At 56.5% G+C, this 15,542-nt stretch overlaps 1 protein-coding gene across 2 annotated transcripts in view; it reads right to left on the bottom strand.

Annotated features, from left to right (window-relative positions):
- The window catches only part of LOC123356522 (alpha-2-macroglobulin-like protein 1), a 70,162-nt gene that overhangs the window by 43,134 nt on the left and 11,486 nt on the right, over positions 1–15,542 (bottom strand). For both annotated transcript variants that reach the window (XM_044999854.1, XM_044999855.1), the window contains exons 11-16: positions 10,690–10,854; positions 9,914–10,144; positions 5,885–5,948; positions 5,595–5,740; positions 2,700–2,849; positions 1,675–1,815 (exon numbers count right to left, since the gene is read on the bottom strand). In XM_044999854.1, coding sequence (XP_044855789.1) covers positions 1,675–1,815; positions 2,700–2,849; positions 5,595–5,740; positions 5,885–5,948; positions 9,914–10,144; positions 10,690–10,854 — 897 coding nt within the window. The remainder of the gene's footprint in view (positions 1–1,674; positions 1,816–2,699; positions 2,850–5,594; positions 5,741–5,884; positions 5,949–9,913; positions 10,145–10,689; positions 10,855–15,542) is intronic.

Here is a 15,542-nt window from a genome sequence, read left to right as displayed (position 1 = left end):
TTTACAGAGGTGCTTCTTTTACCTTTTTTCTTTATAATAAAGTTCTTCTTTTAAAAACCTGATTGGTTTTTAGTGTCCTAAAAACCCAAAGGTCTGGTCTGTGCTCACTCGGTTAACCTATTGGTTGGTAGATTATTGTCAAGCCTCCCCAGGAAAGAGGGTGAAGGGACTTGGAGAGATATTGTGGGGAAACAGGAACTCCAAGTGGTCCTTTTCCTGAATCTTTGTCTAACTCACTTGGTGGTGGCAGCAATACCATCCAAGGACAAGGAAAGGATTTGTGCCTTGGGGAAGGTTTGAACCTAAGCTGGTAGAAATAAGCTTAGGGGGTCTTTCATGCGGGTCCCCACATCTGTACCCCAGAGTTCGGAGTGGAGAGGGAACCCTGACAGTACCCATCCCCATCCTTATCCCTCTGCACCCATCTCCCCACCCACTCCTTGTCCCCTCTTCACATTTCACTCAGCTGGCTTCCAGGTGGGACAGAGCCCCCGTCTCCTGACTCCCAGCCTGAGGGCTTTGGGAGGATGTGGTCCATCCCTCCCTCTAGCGGGGCAAGATGCCATCACCCCACCCCCTCCTCACCCATCCCCTCTCCCCTTCCTTACCCCCTCTACACCCATCCTCCACCCCCTTCTTTCCCCCTCTGCAGCCATACCCCACCCCCTCCTTGCCTCCTCTGCACCCATCCCCTCCTCTACCCCGCACATCTCACTCAGGTAGCTTTCTCCTCCTCCAGGCTGCCTGCGATGGGCAGGGGAGCACTGGGAACACCAGAGGCACCGTCTCCGGATGCTCTGTTCCCACACCCAGTGCCACCGCAGGTCCTACTGGCCGGAGGAGCCATTTCAGGAAAATCCTGATCTGCCCCTGTGGCCCTGGGCTGGAGCATGCTCAGTCGCTCTGTGGTGAAGGTGCGTGCAGGCAGGTCGGCACGTAGGAGGGGATGGAGTGGGCGCGGTGCAGAGGGATTCCTCGCAGAATAATGCAGCCAAACTCCAAGCCTCTGCTGGGCATGTGGGTCCTGCCATTCCCAGGAGTTTCCCATGTAGCCAAATGGGGGCTGCATGTCATGGGGAAAGCAAAGGGCACCTCCCTGACCCCAGGGCGACCTCCTGGCCTAGGGTTGGGTCTCTGCTCCCAGGCAGGGAGCTTCTCAATTAAACAGCTTCATTTTATCATGGGACAACTGAGTCTTTTCCCCACCTCCCCTTCTGAGCAACTGCTGAGCTGTGTTAGCTGAAACACCTCAGAAAGTTCAGCCTGATAAGGATGGGGATGGGTGCTGTCAGGGTTCCCTCTCCACTCAGAAAGTTCAGGTAATTCCTGGCTGGGGAAATTTCAGCCCCAAACATTTCAGGCTGACAAAGTTACATGAACTGAAAACTTATAACGGGAAGTGCCAAAGAACTGTAAGTGGAGATGGTGCTGCCAGCCCTGCAGGTAATATCCCTGTGCCCAGGAGTGGGGCAGGATGGGGTGTTCCTGCTCCCTGGATACACCAGGGATCTGTCCCAGGGCCTGGGCCGTGTCTGAAGGTGGCTGGGGAGGTGTATCCCAGGCCTGAGTTTGCTGGGATTTGCTCCTGGATGCCAGCAGCTCTGGGCACATCGGAGCCAGTTTAGTCCTTTCAGGCTACAGAGGAGTGTGAGGCCTGGCCAGGCCCAATCCTACCTTAAACAGGCTGTAGGCATTTGCCAGTGTGGGAGTCTGGCTGCTAATCCCTATAGTCATGGGCGATTCATCACATGACTCAGGGTCTCGCACTGCGTCGGGATAGTCTCCTCGGGGAAAATCCGGGAGCAGGTTATAGACCTAAAGACAAACACACATGACATCAGCCATGAACCAAGACACGAGCTACCCCAGAGCCAGCTCCTGCCCCTCCTCCCACTAACACATCACCCCACAAACCTCTGCTCTCGCCCCAGCCTCATCTCTAGCCTGGACACCTCCCCCAACCCTGCCCAGCACCCAGCCCCATCCCCCATGTGGGCGTCTGGCCTTGCACCTCCCCCCCAGCCCTAGGAGAGGGACCCGCAGCTCCCAACGCCCTGGAAGAACCTGGGGCAAGGGGATGGCAGATGCCCATCCCCCACTCTGTCTGGATCACAGAGGGGCTGCATCGGGGGCTGGCCCTGGGGCTGTGGCTCACAGGGAGACGTGACTCAGTCCCTGGCCCAGTGAGCCCCGTCTCCTGCTGCCCCACGGGGCTTGGGAGGCTCCACTCGCCGTGTGCAGAGCCCGGGAGCCCCTGGACGGCAGGCGCCAGTGACGGGTCGAGTGCGATTCCGTATCGTCACCCAGGCAGGGACAACTCCCACAATGCACCTGGCCAATTGTCCCCTGCTGTACATGGGGGCAGGGAATTCACCTGCCCCCGCCCCTGGGGACCAGCTCTGCCCTGGAGAGTGAGCTCCGGTTACCCCAGCCATTATCTCAGCTCCGAGCTCCATGTTCCCAGCCGGAGCTGGAGGGAGGAGTGTCGGGAGGGCGGCACTACAAGGGCTGATGGGAGAACAGGCAAGGCAAGTGGGGATCCCCAGAGTTAGGGGGTGACAAGTGCCATGGGATCAGCCCTCAGACGGGGAGAGGTGGCCTTGAGAAGTGTCCCCCAGCGGCCGTGCATCGCCCTCCCTGCGTGGGGGGAGGACTCGTCGGGAGGGGCTGGGTGAGCGGCCGAGCTGCTCTGGACTCACCATGTCAACGCTGAGCTCGGCCTCGGGCTTCATGAGCAGCACGCTCTGATCCACGGCGCGGACGGCGCACAGGGACCCGGGGGCAGCCTGCACCCGCAGCTGGAGCTCTGAGCCCGGCAGGGCCCGGTCCTGCGAGAAGGCCAGCTTCACCTGGCGAGGCACAGCACGTCACAGGGGAGGGGGAGAGAGACCCCCTGTCAAGGCTGAATCCCCACTCGGGCATTCCGAGTGCAGAAGTGGGGCTCGCAAGGATTCTAAAAATTAATTAGCAGCAAAGAATCCTGTGGCACCTTATAGACTAACAGACGTTTTACAGCATGAGCTTTTGTGGGTGAATACCCACTTCTTCAGATGCAAAATTAATTCTGGCCTCTCCAGGCTTGTATTAAACTCCCAAGGTTACAGCTTTTCCCTGACCTTGGCTTGGTAAACGCTGCCACCACCCACATGCAAAAAAACCCCCCAAAACAAAAAACCCTTTGAACCGAGGAAGGAGCACTTGGGAATTCCTCCCTGTGGCGTACCCTCAAGGCCTCTCAACCCCCCCACCCCCGCGGGGAAGAGCTGAGAAAGAAAACAAAGGAAATTAGCTGTTGCCGCCAGCTAATCAAACAACATGTACAAACCTCTTAGGCCACCAAAAATCCAATCCTGTTCTTAAAAAAGGTAAATTTTATTAAAAACAAAAAGGAAGAAAATACATCTGGAACTTTGGCTTTTGATAGATTTTAAAAGAGCAATTCCAAAAATCAAGCACCCAAAATAGCTTTCTTGGGGGTTCAGCTTAACGGTTACAAGCAAACAAAAGCATCTGGGGTTAGCACAGAGGAGTCCACAAGCCAATAAGAATAAAAGAAATAACCATAAATGTGTCTTTTTAGACATTCCCTAATGTTACTTACATAGCTGAGGCTTCTGATAAGTAGGTTCAAGGTATGAATTGATCATCTATAATCATATCTGGCTTAAGCTGCTTGCAGCATTGCTGCTCCATCCCTGCAGCCCAGAACAACAGACAAAGGGAAAGTTTCTTTCCCAATTTTAAAAAGTTCTACCATCCCATTGGCTCTTTTGGTCAGGTGCCCACTCCTTGTCTTTTACCTGTGGGCTTGTTAACCCTTTACAGGTCAGGCAAGCAGAGAACAGACCAAGCGGGATTTTACAGCTAACTGACTGCCAGGGTGCCCATCAAAGGGAGCTACTCCCCACACCCCCTCCGCTTCATGTATCACACCCCCGCAGGGGCAGGAGGAGACAGGCCCGGGCGGGGGCAGGCACTGAGTGTCACTCCGGCCCCAGGCCGCACTGGCTGAAGGGCTGGGGCTTTGGGGGATGCTGATGGGGGTGGGGGATCGAGGCAGCCCAGGCTCATTCAGCGCCCCCATGGGGTGGCTCAGGGAGCTGCAATTATCCATAGACACCCCGGGGTGGGGTAGGAGGTGCAGGGGGGTAGGGATAGAACAGGATCACCAGCCCCACCAGATAAAACTCTGGAGTCAGACCCCCGAAAAGTCCTGAGATTCTTGATGAGGACGAAGCCCTGGGCTGCAGCCGGTCCTCTGGCTTCTCCGCTCCCCCCCCAACCCCCCTGTGTGTCTGGACACACACAGCACTGCCCGGGGGGCGGGGGGGGGCGGCTGAAGGCTGAGCGATGAGGCCAATACCAAGCAGATGCCAGTTGCCGGAGAGGCAGCCGCCATTGCCGGCGGGGGGGGGCATTGAAACGCCTCCGGGTAACAGTGCCCTGCCTCCCTGGGCCGGGGTGGGGGTGGGGGAGAAGGGTCAAACTTACCCCCAGGGCAATGGGGTGAAGTGGGGGGGGGGGCAGAAGGACTCAGCCAGACCCCACAAGATGGAGGGGAGAGGTAGAGGAGGAATTCTGTATCTTTACCTCCCTAGTCTCAGAGGGGAGGGGCCTTCCCCCCAGCTGACCCCTATGTGCAGTGGGGAGGGGGCTGACGCTGGTCCCTGGCGAAAGCTTTTTCTCAATGATAGGGACGTGCCCCTGCCAGCTGCCCAGAGAGGGGAGATCCAGCCTTCGTGGGGGGGAGTCTCTACTGCTCAGCTGCTGAGAGTGGGAGCCGGCTGCCGGCCCAGAGGGGCCCCTCCCCTCATGACACTTGTGCCCCAGTCGACTGGAGGGGCAGCGGCCCCTTAGAAGCCCTCTAGAGAAATATGGGCAGCTGGCCCCCCCGCAAGCCTCCAGAGGGGAAGGGGGCTCAGACCATCATATCCTGCCCCCGCCCCAGGAATCTCCCCGGCTGAGCAGGGGCAGGCGCGGGTTGGAGGATGGGCAGTGGGTAGGGTTGAGGAGGCAGAAGTTCTGGGGGGTGGGGGAGCAAGTGGCTGTGGAGATTGAGGAGTGGGGGGGGGGCTCAGGGCGGCAGGTACCTGCCGGGGAGCCCAGAGTGGGCCGGGGAGGGGCCGGGTCCCGGTCAGTGGGGTGGGAGGGACAGAAGCAGGAGCTCTGGGGTGCTGGGGACGGGGAGGCGAGGGGTGGAGCAGGCAGGCAGCAGGTACCTGCTGGGCCCGGAGTGAGGGGCTGAGTCCGCGGGGGAGGCAGGCTGGGCTGGGGGAGGCAGGAAGGGTTTGGGGGAGCAGGTACTCGCTGGGGCCAGGGAGAGCGGAATGGGAGGGGGAGGGCAGGCACCTGCTCCTCCATTGTGCGGGGGCCGGAGCTCTTCCCGTCACCGTGGGAACGCCTGCAGGGGGGGCGAAATGGCTAGTGAGCAATTCACCAGAGCTGGCACTGCCCCAACGACCCTGGTGCTGCTGTGAGGCCAGGCAGGGAGGGGCCGGGGGCACCCAGCGATGCCCCTGCTCAGGGGTCCGGTTATGGGGCAGGGAGCGATTCCCCCACCCCACAGGCTCCTCCGCCCTGAGCCCCAGGCTCACCTTGTTCGGGAGGCACTTGTCCACGTGCAGCCGGGCGCTGTCGGCAGCCATCTCGCCATCGGGCAGCACCGTGTAACCCAGCACCTTGGCAGCGGGCGCCAGGTCAGCGCCGACGGGCAGCTCCACAGAGAAGGAGCCCTTCAGTCCTAGGGATGGTGGGAAACGTCCAGGGGAAGTCAGGCCCAACCAGCAGAGCCCCCTCCCCCAGCCCGGCCCCTGCTCAGGGGGCTCAATCCCCAATCACCCCCTGGGTGCCCCCTATCTGCACAGACCCCTCCTCCGCCACTTACCAGCCCCCTCCCTGAGGTCCAGCCCCTTGTGGAGGATCCTGGCGATGGCTCCCTTGGCCACGACCTGCGGAGGAGGAGATGGGAGTCACTGAGCTGTGTGACGCTGTGTGAAGTCTGGGAGACACTTTATGGTATTGTTGATACCAACATTGTAAAATTGCAGGGAATCTGGCCAGAGATGCCATGGAATGGGTCTGTGGAAATGGTGCGATTTGCCAAGTATGAGGATCTTGTTTTTATCTTTGTATCACCTTTGTAGTGTGCTCTAGGTCTGTGTGGTACATCTGGATTTCTAAACTCAGGCTGTGGTTCAGGGTGACACCCCCAGACAGCTTGGCATCAGCACTGCCGAGCCTGTTCGATGGCCCATCACGGATCATCAGCCCGACAGTGACCCCATTGACAGGAACTAGGGGATACAGCTTAGGAGCCAGCAAGGCACGTGGGGCAGGCTGGTGAACAGAGAACTCTAAGGCTTTTCCATGCCACGTGCTGGGCAGCTTGTGTTTGGGAGAAAGGAAGTACCAGCCGCTTGGCAAAAGGAATATAAAGGGCAGCTGCATCTTCTCCATTTTGTCTCCATTCCTGCTTCTTTCCTCTGGAGTAACTTTCTACAAACGAAGCTCTGAACAAAGGACTGAACGACTGGCTAACCAGGCTGGCTAACCTAGTGAGGAGGGCTTTAAACTAGGTTCACCCGGGGGAAGGAGACGAAAGCCCCGAGGTAAGTGGGGAAGTGGGATATCGGGAGAAAGCACAAGTAGGTGAGTGCAAGAGGGGAGGGCTCCTGCCCCATACTGGGACAGCAGGATGATCAGGGAGTTATCTTACATGCCTATACACAAATGCAAGAAGCCTGGGGAACAAGCAGGGAGAACTAGAAGTCCTGGCACAGTCAAGGAATTATGATGTAATTGGAATAACAGAGACTTGGTGGGATAACTCACATGATTGGAGTACTGTCATGGATGGATATAAACTGTTCAGGAAGGATAGGCAGGGCAGAAAAGGTGGGGGAGTTGCACTGTATGTAAGAGAGGAGTATGATTGCTCAGAGCTCCAGTATGAAACTGCAGAAAAACCTGAGAGTCTCTGGATTAAATTTAGAAGTATTAACAACAAGGGTAATGTCGTGGTGGGAGTCTGCTACAGACCACCGGACCAGGGGGATGAGGTGGACGAGGCTTTCTTCCAGCAACTAACAGAAGTTGCTAGATCACAGGCCCTGGTTCTCATGGGTGACTTTAATCACCCCGATATCTGCTGGGAGAGCAATACAGCAGTGCACAGACAATCCAGGAAGTTTCTGGAAAGTGTAGGGGACAATTTCCTGGTGCAAGTGCTGGAGGAACCAACTAGGGGAAAAGCTCTTCTTGACCTGCTGCTCACAAACAGGGAAGAAATAGTAGGGGAAGCAATAGTGGATGGGAACCTGGGAGGCAGTGACCATGGGATGGTGGAGTTCAGGATCCTGACACAAGGAAAAAGGGAAAGCAGTAGAACAGAGACCCTGGACTTCAGAAAAGCAGACTTCAACTCCCTCAGGGAACTGATGGGCAAGGTCCCCTGGGAGAATAACATGACGGGGAAAGGAGTCGAGGAAAGCTGGCTGTATTTTAAAGAATCCTTATTGAGGTTGCAGGAACAAACCATCCCGATGTGTAGGAAGGAAAGTAAATATGGCAGGCGACCAGTTTGGCTTAACAGCGAAATCCTTGCTCGTCTTAAACACAAAAAAAACCACTTACAAGAAGTGGAAGTTTGGACAAATAACCAGGGAGGAGTATAAAAGTATTGCTCAGGCATGCAGGTGTGAAATTAGGAAGGCCAAATCACACTTGGAGTTGCAGCTAGCCGGAGATGTTAGGAGTAACAAGAAGGGTTTCTTCAGGTATGTTAGCAACAAGAAGAAAGTCAAGGAAAGTGTGGGCCCCTTGCTGAATGAGGGGGGAACCTAGTGACAGAGGATGTGGAGAAAGCTAGTGTACTCAATGCTTTTTTTGCCTCTGTCTTCACAGACAAGGTCAGCTCCCAGACAGCTGCACTCTGCAGCACGGTATGGGGAGGAGGTGACCAGCTCTCTGTGGAGAAAGAAGTAGTTCGGGACTATTTAGAAAAGCTGGATGAGCACAAGTCCATGGGGCCGGATGTGCTGCATCCGAGGGTGCTAAAGGAGTTGGCCGATGAGATTGCAGAGCCATTGGCCATTATCTTTGAAAAATCATGGCGATCGGGGGAGGTCCCGTATGACTGGAAAAAAGCTAATGTAGTGCCCATCTTTAAAAAAGGGAAGAAGGAAGATCCAGGGAACTACAGGCCAGTCAATCTCACCTCAGTCCCTGGAAAAATCATGGAACAGGTCCTCAAGGAATCAATTCTGAACCACTTAAAGGAGGGGAAAGTGATCAGGAACAGTCAGCATGGATTCACCAAGGGCAAGTCATGCCTGACTAACCTAATTGCCTTCTATGACGAGATAACCGGCTCTGTGGATGAGGGGAAAGCAGTGGATGTACTATTTCTGGACTTTAGCAAAGCTTTTGATACAGTCTCCCACAGTATTCTTGCCAGCAAGTTAAAGAAGTCTGGGCTGGATGAATGGACGGTAAGGTGGATAGAAAACTGGCTAGATGGTCGGGCTCAACGGGTAGTGATCAATGGTTCCATGTCTAGTTGGCAGCCGGTATCAAGTGGAGTGCCCCAAGGGTCGGTGCTGGGGCCGGTTTTGTTCAATATCTTCATTAACGATCTGGAGGATGGTGTGGACTGCACCCTTAGCAAGTTTGCAGATGACACTAAACTGGGAAGAGTGGTTGATACGCTGGAGGGTAGGGCTAGGATACAGAGGGACCTAGACAAATTAGAGGATTGGGCCAAAAGAAATATGATGAGGTTCAACAAGGACAAGTGCAGAGTCCTGCACTTAGGACGGAAGAATCCCATGCACTGCTACAGACTAGGGACCGAATGGCTGGGCAGCAGTTCTGCAGAAAAGGACCTAGGGGTTACGGTGGACGAAAAGCTGAATATGAGTCAACAGTGTGGCCTTGTTGCCAAGAAGGCTAATGGCATTTTGGGTTGTATAAGTAGGGGCATTTCCAGCAGATCGAGGGATGTGATCATTCCCCTCTATTCAGCACTGGTGAGGCCTCATTTGGAGTACTGTGTCCAGTTTTGGGCCCCACACTACAAGAAGGATGTGGAAAAATTGGAGAGAGTCCATGTGAAGGGCAACAAAAATGATTAGGGGGCTGGAGCACATGACTTATGAGGAGAGGCTGAGGGAACTGGGATTGTTTAGTCTGCAGAAGAGAAGAATGAGGGGGGATTTGATAGCTGCTTTCAACTACCTGAAAGGGGGTTCCAAAGAGGATGGATCTAGACTGTTCTCAGTGGTAGAAGATGACAGAACAAGGAGTAATGGTCTCAAGTTGCAGAATGGGAGGTTTAGGTTGGACATTAGGAAAAACTTTTTCACTAGTAGGGTGGTGAAGAATTGGAATGGGTTACCTAGGGAGGTAGTGGAATCTCCTTCCTTAGAGGTTTTTAAGGTCAGGCTTGACAAAGCCCTGGCTGGGATGATTTAGTTGGGTTTGGTCCTGCTTTGAGCAGGGGGTTGGACTAGATACCTCCTGAGGTCCCTTCCAACCCTGATATTCTATGATTCTATGACCCATCCAAGCTGGGGATCTGTTCCAGAAGGACTTTCAAGCCAGCAACTCACCAGTACTGCCCAGAACCTGATCTATGGACTTTGACGTCTCTGTGTGTATGTGATTGTTTTACCATTTAACAACTCTCTTCTTGTTCCTTCTTTTTTCTTTATAATAAACGTTTCATTTCAGACACTAAAGGACCGGCCCTTGTAATTCAAAGGAACCGTTCGATTTCCCACTGCTCTGCTGTGGGGTCACAGCGCTGACTCCGCACCTCGTGCTCACAGATGCGCGCACACACGCACCTTGTGCTCTCTCTCTCTCTCTCTCACACACACACACACACACTTTAGTCTCCCAGGCTGGGGCTCACCAGGAAGATGAACTCCAGGCTCCTGGACCCGTTCCCCAGGGCCTCCCTAGCAATGACGTAATCCACCTGGAGCTGCTGGGCCTGGTCGCAGGGCAGCCCCCTTCCCAGCCCGCGGATCTTCAGGAAACTCTGGCTCTTGGAGTAGAAGGGCTGCAGGTTATGATCGGCATCCGGATAACGGGGAGAGAGTCTCCCATATACAGAGCTGTGAGCCACTGGCTTGAAGCGCCCCTGGGGGATAGAGAGAGCGATGGGGATCGCCGGGGTGCAGAGCACCCAGCGCAGGACAGGGATGCAGCCGGGGCAGGCCAGGCTCTGATGCTGCCGGCTGAGCTCACCCCTATGGCCCCCTGCCCTGCGTCCGTAAGAGTGATGTGGAAAACCCCAGCGGTTCCAATGGGGCAGCCTGACAGCGACAATGGGGCAGCCCCGGTGCTGAGCTGCCCGAAGGGGGCGACCTTCCTAACTAACCCCCACCCCAAATATTAATGAGAAGACAAGTGGCGGCACTAAGATGCCGTTTGCGTCACCCCATTGATGGCTCTGCTGGTGGGGTCTGCGCCTCCCCCCTCCCCCCAGTCTGTCCTGGCTATTCAGCCTGCAGGCGCTTCGGGCAGGGCCGTTTGCTACATTGAGTGTGTGCAGCACCCAGCACCATGGGGCCCCGATCCTGGCAGCTCCTTAGGCACCACCACAATAAACATCAACAATCACAGACACAGCAACAGAGGCTGGAGAGCTGGGGCCCCACTGGGGCTCGGAGGCCCGTCACTTACCCTCAGAGTGACCCTCCCGGTCCAGCCGGAGGTGTCCAGCTCGAAGGAGGCTCTGCCAGACTCGTCCGTCAGGAAGGTCTGGTTCTTATTCTCATCCCCAGAACTAACAAAGAGCTGCAGCTTCTCATTCTTCAGCGCAGAGCCACCTGCCGCCTTCAGGAGCATCTGAGCCGGGAGAGAAAGGGGGAGACGCACAACTCAGGGAGCAGACTCCTGGGAGAGTGTTGCCCACCAGGGGCTAAAGAGCTGGCTGGGGGCAGAAAGGGACAGTGTGATCCAGCCCTGAGATGCTCTGGGAAAGCCCAGGGCTGGGATGGGTGTTGGGGTGAGGGCTGAGGGGCATTAGCAGATCTGGGAAGAAGTTGGGGCAGGACTGGAATAGCTGGGGGTGCTGGGGTGAGCACTGAGGGGTAACAGGTGGTCTGACCCCTTGACTGAGCCCTCCCTTGGGATGTGGGACTCTGCAGTCCAGCCGCCCCCAGGCCCTGAAACCAGGGCCTCAGATCTCCCAGCCCCCTTGCTTTGCTTACACACATTCCCTCTGAGTCCCAGCTTGGTTGTGGCCACACCCTTAGGGACAATGTGGTAGGCAAGCAAGGAACTCGGGGTTAACAAAGGAATTTCTAAACCACAGTCACTTAGACGGCTCAAGAGTTACAGATCTTTGCCAGAGAACAAATGTCCTGATGAGCACCCTTCTCTAGTCTGACCTCTCCCTGCCTCTGACTCTGGGGTTTGTCAACAGTTCAGCCTGGGCAGATTCCCTCCCACCTTGTCTGTCTCCAGCCAGGCCTTCTGGCACGTGGTGATGGTCGGCACGGCTGCACAGAGCAGCTCCCCTTCTTAAGTAGAGCCTCTCTGGGCCCTTCTGCTATGTGATCAGCTGAAAAACTCCTTCTCCCTCCCCCAGACATGCTCACCCCACCTATAGGCCCTTGTGTAGAAATAACATTGTTCTGCGGGGGTGGGCCAGTAGTTGAGAGACAATCAGAACTGATGGCGCTAGATTGCCATCTTGAGATCTTCTCCACGATCGTCTTTCAACAAAGTGTCCCGCACCTTTTCTAGGCTGGGCACCTGCCGAGAATACAATACGATAATCTGCCTTGGGTAAATGTAGGCATGTGCACAGCACATCACACAATGGGAAGGTACTTGCCTGTTAGTAACTAGCGTTCTTCGAGATGTGATGTCTATATGTGCTTCACTTCTGGTGTGCGTATGCCCCATGCACCGGAGATCTGAATGCATTAGCCACCAGTGTCCATTGGTTGCGCCTGCACCCTGCATGCCTCCCTTGGGAGCTGGGATCTAAAATATAACTAGTAAGCTCTGGTGCACTGGTCCTTTGGGAGCCGGTGGCCTGGTAATTCTGTGAATGCCCAGAGGAGAAGGGGCCGGACACTACATGCAACGCTCAGAGGACTGGGGGCTATTACTCCCAGATCCTTTGCAGTGGCACTATCACCTGGCCAGGTGTTCCTCATTTTGTAGCTGTTCATCTGATTTCTCCTTCCTAAGTGTAGTACCTCACACTGGGCTTTAATTAATTTCATCTTGTTGATTTCAGACCAATTCTCTAATTTGTCAAAGTCGTTATGAATTCTAATCCTGCTTCCAAAGTGCTAGGAGCCCCTCTCTGTGTGGTGTCATCCACACATTTTAGAAGCGCACTCTCCATTCCATTGTCCGAGTCTTTATTGATAATACTCAGTAGTACCGGACCCAGGACTGACCTCTGTGGGACCCACTAGACACGTCTGCCCAGAGTGCAGCAAACTATTGATAACAACCCCTTGAGTATGGGGGTTTCAACCAGTTGTGCACCAACCTTACAGTAATTTCATTTAGTGATTTTCAACCAGGGGGCCAGGGCCTCTTGGGGGGCCACAAGCGGGTTTCAGGGGGTCCACCAAGCAGGGCCAGTGTGAGACATGCTGGGGCTCAGGGCAGAGGGCTGCAGCCCCACCACATGGGGCAATTGCCCTGCTTGCTACCCCTTCACGCCGGCCCTGGCTTTTATATGCAGAAAACCAGTTGCTGTGGCACAGGTGGGCTGTGGCGTTTTTACAGCATGTTGGGGGTGGGGGGGGGCTCAGAAAGGAAAAGGTTGAGAACCCCAAAGTAGACCAGGTTTCCCTAGTTTGCTTATGAGGATGTCAAAAGCCTTACTACAAACAGGATATATCGAGCTACTGCTTCCCCCCTCCCACTAGGCCAGGAACCCTGACTGCTAGACGTGGCTTTTCTTACTGGGGCCTTTAAAATCTCCCCTATTGCTCCTCAAGGAGCCAACAAAGGGCGTCTGGGAGTTCAGAAACGGTCCAATCGCCTGGTGCTGTGCCTGTTGGTGCGAGACGCGAAACGAGATCCAGCACTGTCAGCAGAAGCGCAGAAGGACCTGTGTGATGGATGCTGAGTGCAGGAAATGGGACGTCCGTGCCACAGGTGCGGGTAGCAGAAGCACTGAGGAGAGCGGCACCTGGTGCAATGAAGGCGAGAGCTCTGGGAGTGATGCGTCGGTGCAGCAAACAATGGTGCTGAAAGCACCCGCAGCAGCACCAGCAGCAATGACTGTGCCGCAAGCAGTGGTACTGAGAGGCCACCACCAAGTGAAATCCTCTCTGGGCACCAAGGGACGAGCCAGCAGTGGAACCAAGGACTCAGGACTCCTGCTCTCTGGGCGCCAGAGGGACCAGGGATCGGCCTCGAGCTGCCCTTCTCAAGTGACATTAGCGCTTTTAGCCACACGTTGCACTGGGAGCTCCTATTCAGCTGATTATCCACCATGACCCCCAAGTGTTTTTCAGAGTCCCTGCTTCCCAGGCTAGACTCCCCCACCCTGTACGTATGGCCGACAGTCTTTGCTCCGAGGAGAGGGAGTCTACGACTGAAATCCTCCCTACAACAGGAGAGTTCAGCTAAACCAGGGGTCTCAAACATGCGGCCCGCGGGCCGCATGCGGCCCGCGGAGCTCTTCCCTGCGGCCCGCGGAGCTCCACAGGGGAGCTCCGCAGGGGCCCCCAAGAGAAAAGCGGAGGCTCCCGCCTCCGCCCCTCTCCTGGAGCCTCGGCGCATAGAGCGCCGAGTCTCCGTCCGAGCGCCTGAGCCCCGCCCCGATCCGAGCCGCGTGGGGAGGGGGCGGGGATGGGAGCTCTGGGCTGAGCGCTGCGCTCGGCGTGGAGCTCCCAGCCCCGCCCCCTCACCACGCGGCTCTGAGCGGGACCGCCGGAGACGCGCTCGGGTAAGGGGGGGTGGGGGAGGGAAGCGGGACCCGCCGGGGCCGGGCCGGGGGAAGGGAAGCGGGACCCGCCGGGGCCGGGCTGGGGGGGGGAAGGGAAGCGCTCAGGGCTGGGGCAGAGGATTAGGGTGCGGGGGGATGAGGGGTTCATGATGTGGGGGCGCTCAGGGCTGGGGCAGAGGATTAGGGTGTGGGGGGATGAGGGCTCTGGCTGGGGCTGAGGATTAGGGTGCAGGGTCCTAGTGCCTGCCCTCCGCCAGTACTGGCAAGGCAGGCTTCCCTTACCCTGAGCCTCTCCAACCCCAAACTCTCAGCCCCAGCCAGAGCCCTCATTCCCCCCGCACCCTAATCCTCAGCCCCAGCCCTGAGCACCCCCACATCATGAACCCCTCATCCCCCTGCACCCTAATCCTCAGCCCCAGCCAGAGCCCTCATCCCCCCACACCCAAATCCTCTGCCCCAGCCCTGAGCGCCCCCACATCATGAACCCCTCATCCCCCCGCACCCTAATCCTCTGCCCCAGCCCTGAGCGCCCCCACATCATGAACCCCTCATCCACAGCCCTCACCCCACACTCCAAACCTCTTCCCTAGCCCTGAGCCCCCTCGCATCATGAACCCCTCATCCACAGCCCTCACCCCACAGCCCAACCCTCTTCCCTAGCCCTGAGCCCCCTCCCAACAAGAAACCCACAACCACAGCCCACACCCCACAGCCCAACCCTCTTTCCTAGCCCTGAGCCCCCTCGCATCATGAACCCCTCATCCACAGCCCTCACCCCACAGCCCAACCCTCTTCCCTAGCCCTGAGCCCCCCCGCATCATGAACCCCTCATCCACAGCCCTCACCCCACAGCCCAACCCTCTTCCCTAGCCCTGAGCCCCCTCCTGCATCATGTACCCCTCGCCCTCAGCCCCACAGCCCTCACCCCTGCACTCCCTCCTATCCCCAAACTCCGTCCCAAAGCCTGCACCCCCACCCCCTGCCGCAGCCTGGAGCCTGCATCGAGCACAGAGCCTGCATCCAGACCCCCTCCCCCACCCAAACTCCCTCCCAGAGCCTTAGGCAGTAAATCTAAGTGCGTGTTTTGTCCTTTGAGTGAGGTGCATTACTGAGTGTATATATTTATTAAAACTGCGCGCGCTTAGGGGAGGAGGTGGAGAAGAGACAGGGCAGGGGCGGGGCCTCATGGAAGGGGTGGATTGGGGGTGGGGCCAGGGGCAGCAAGGGGGCGTGTCAGTGATGCGGCCCTCGGGCCAATGCACTAGTCCTCATGCGGCCCTCGGGGTCATTTGAGTTTGAGACCCCTGAGCTAAACTAACTAAACCGCTATCTCCAGTAACAATTATTAATTATTAAAAATTACAATTTACAAAACGTAAAGAGAAAAACTTCAGCGGAGCAGGAGACTGGACGCTGCTGCTGGCTCTGTCTCTCAGCCAGAGGCCGTGAGAAGGAACTGAGGGTTGGCTGGTTGCTCAACCCCCATTGTGCCCTCGGGAAGGGGGGGCTTGAGGACATGGAGAGCACAGCTAACGCATCCGATCTCCAGTGCATGGGGCACATGAGCACCAGAAGTGCAGCACATCTGGTAAGCAGTCAACATCAATGG

This window comes from Mauremys mutica, chromosome 25 (assembly GCF_020497125.1).
Source record: "Mauremys mutica isolate MM-2020 ecotype Southern chromosome 25, ASM2049712v1, whole genome shotgun sequence".
NCBI classification, from domain to species: domain Eukaryota; kingdom Metazoa; phylum Chordata; order Testudines; family Geoemydidae; genus Mauremys; species Mauremys mutica.
This window is presented reverse-complemented; position numbering and strand designations above follow the sequence as displayed.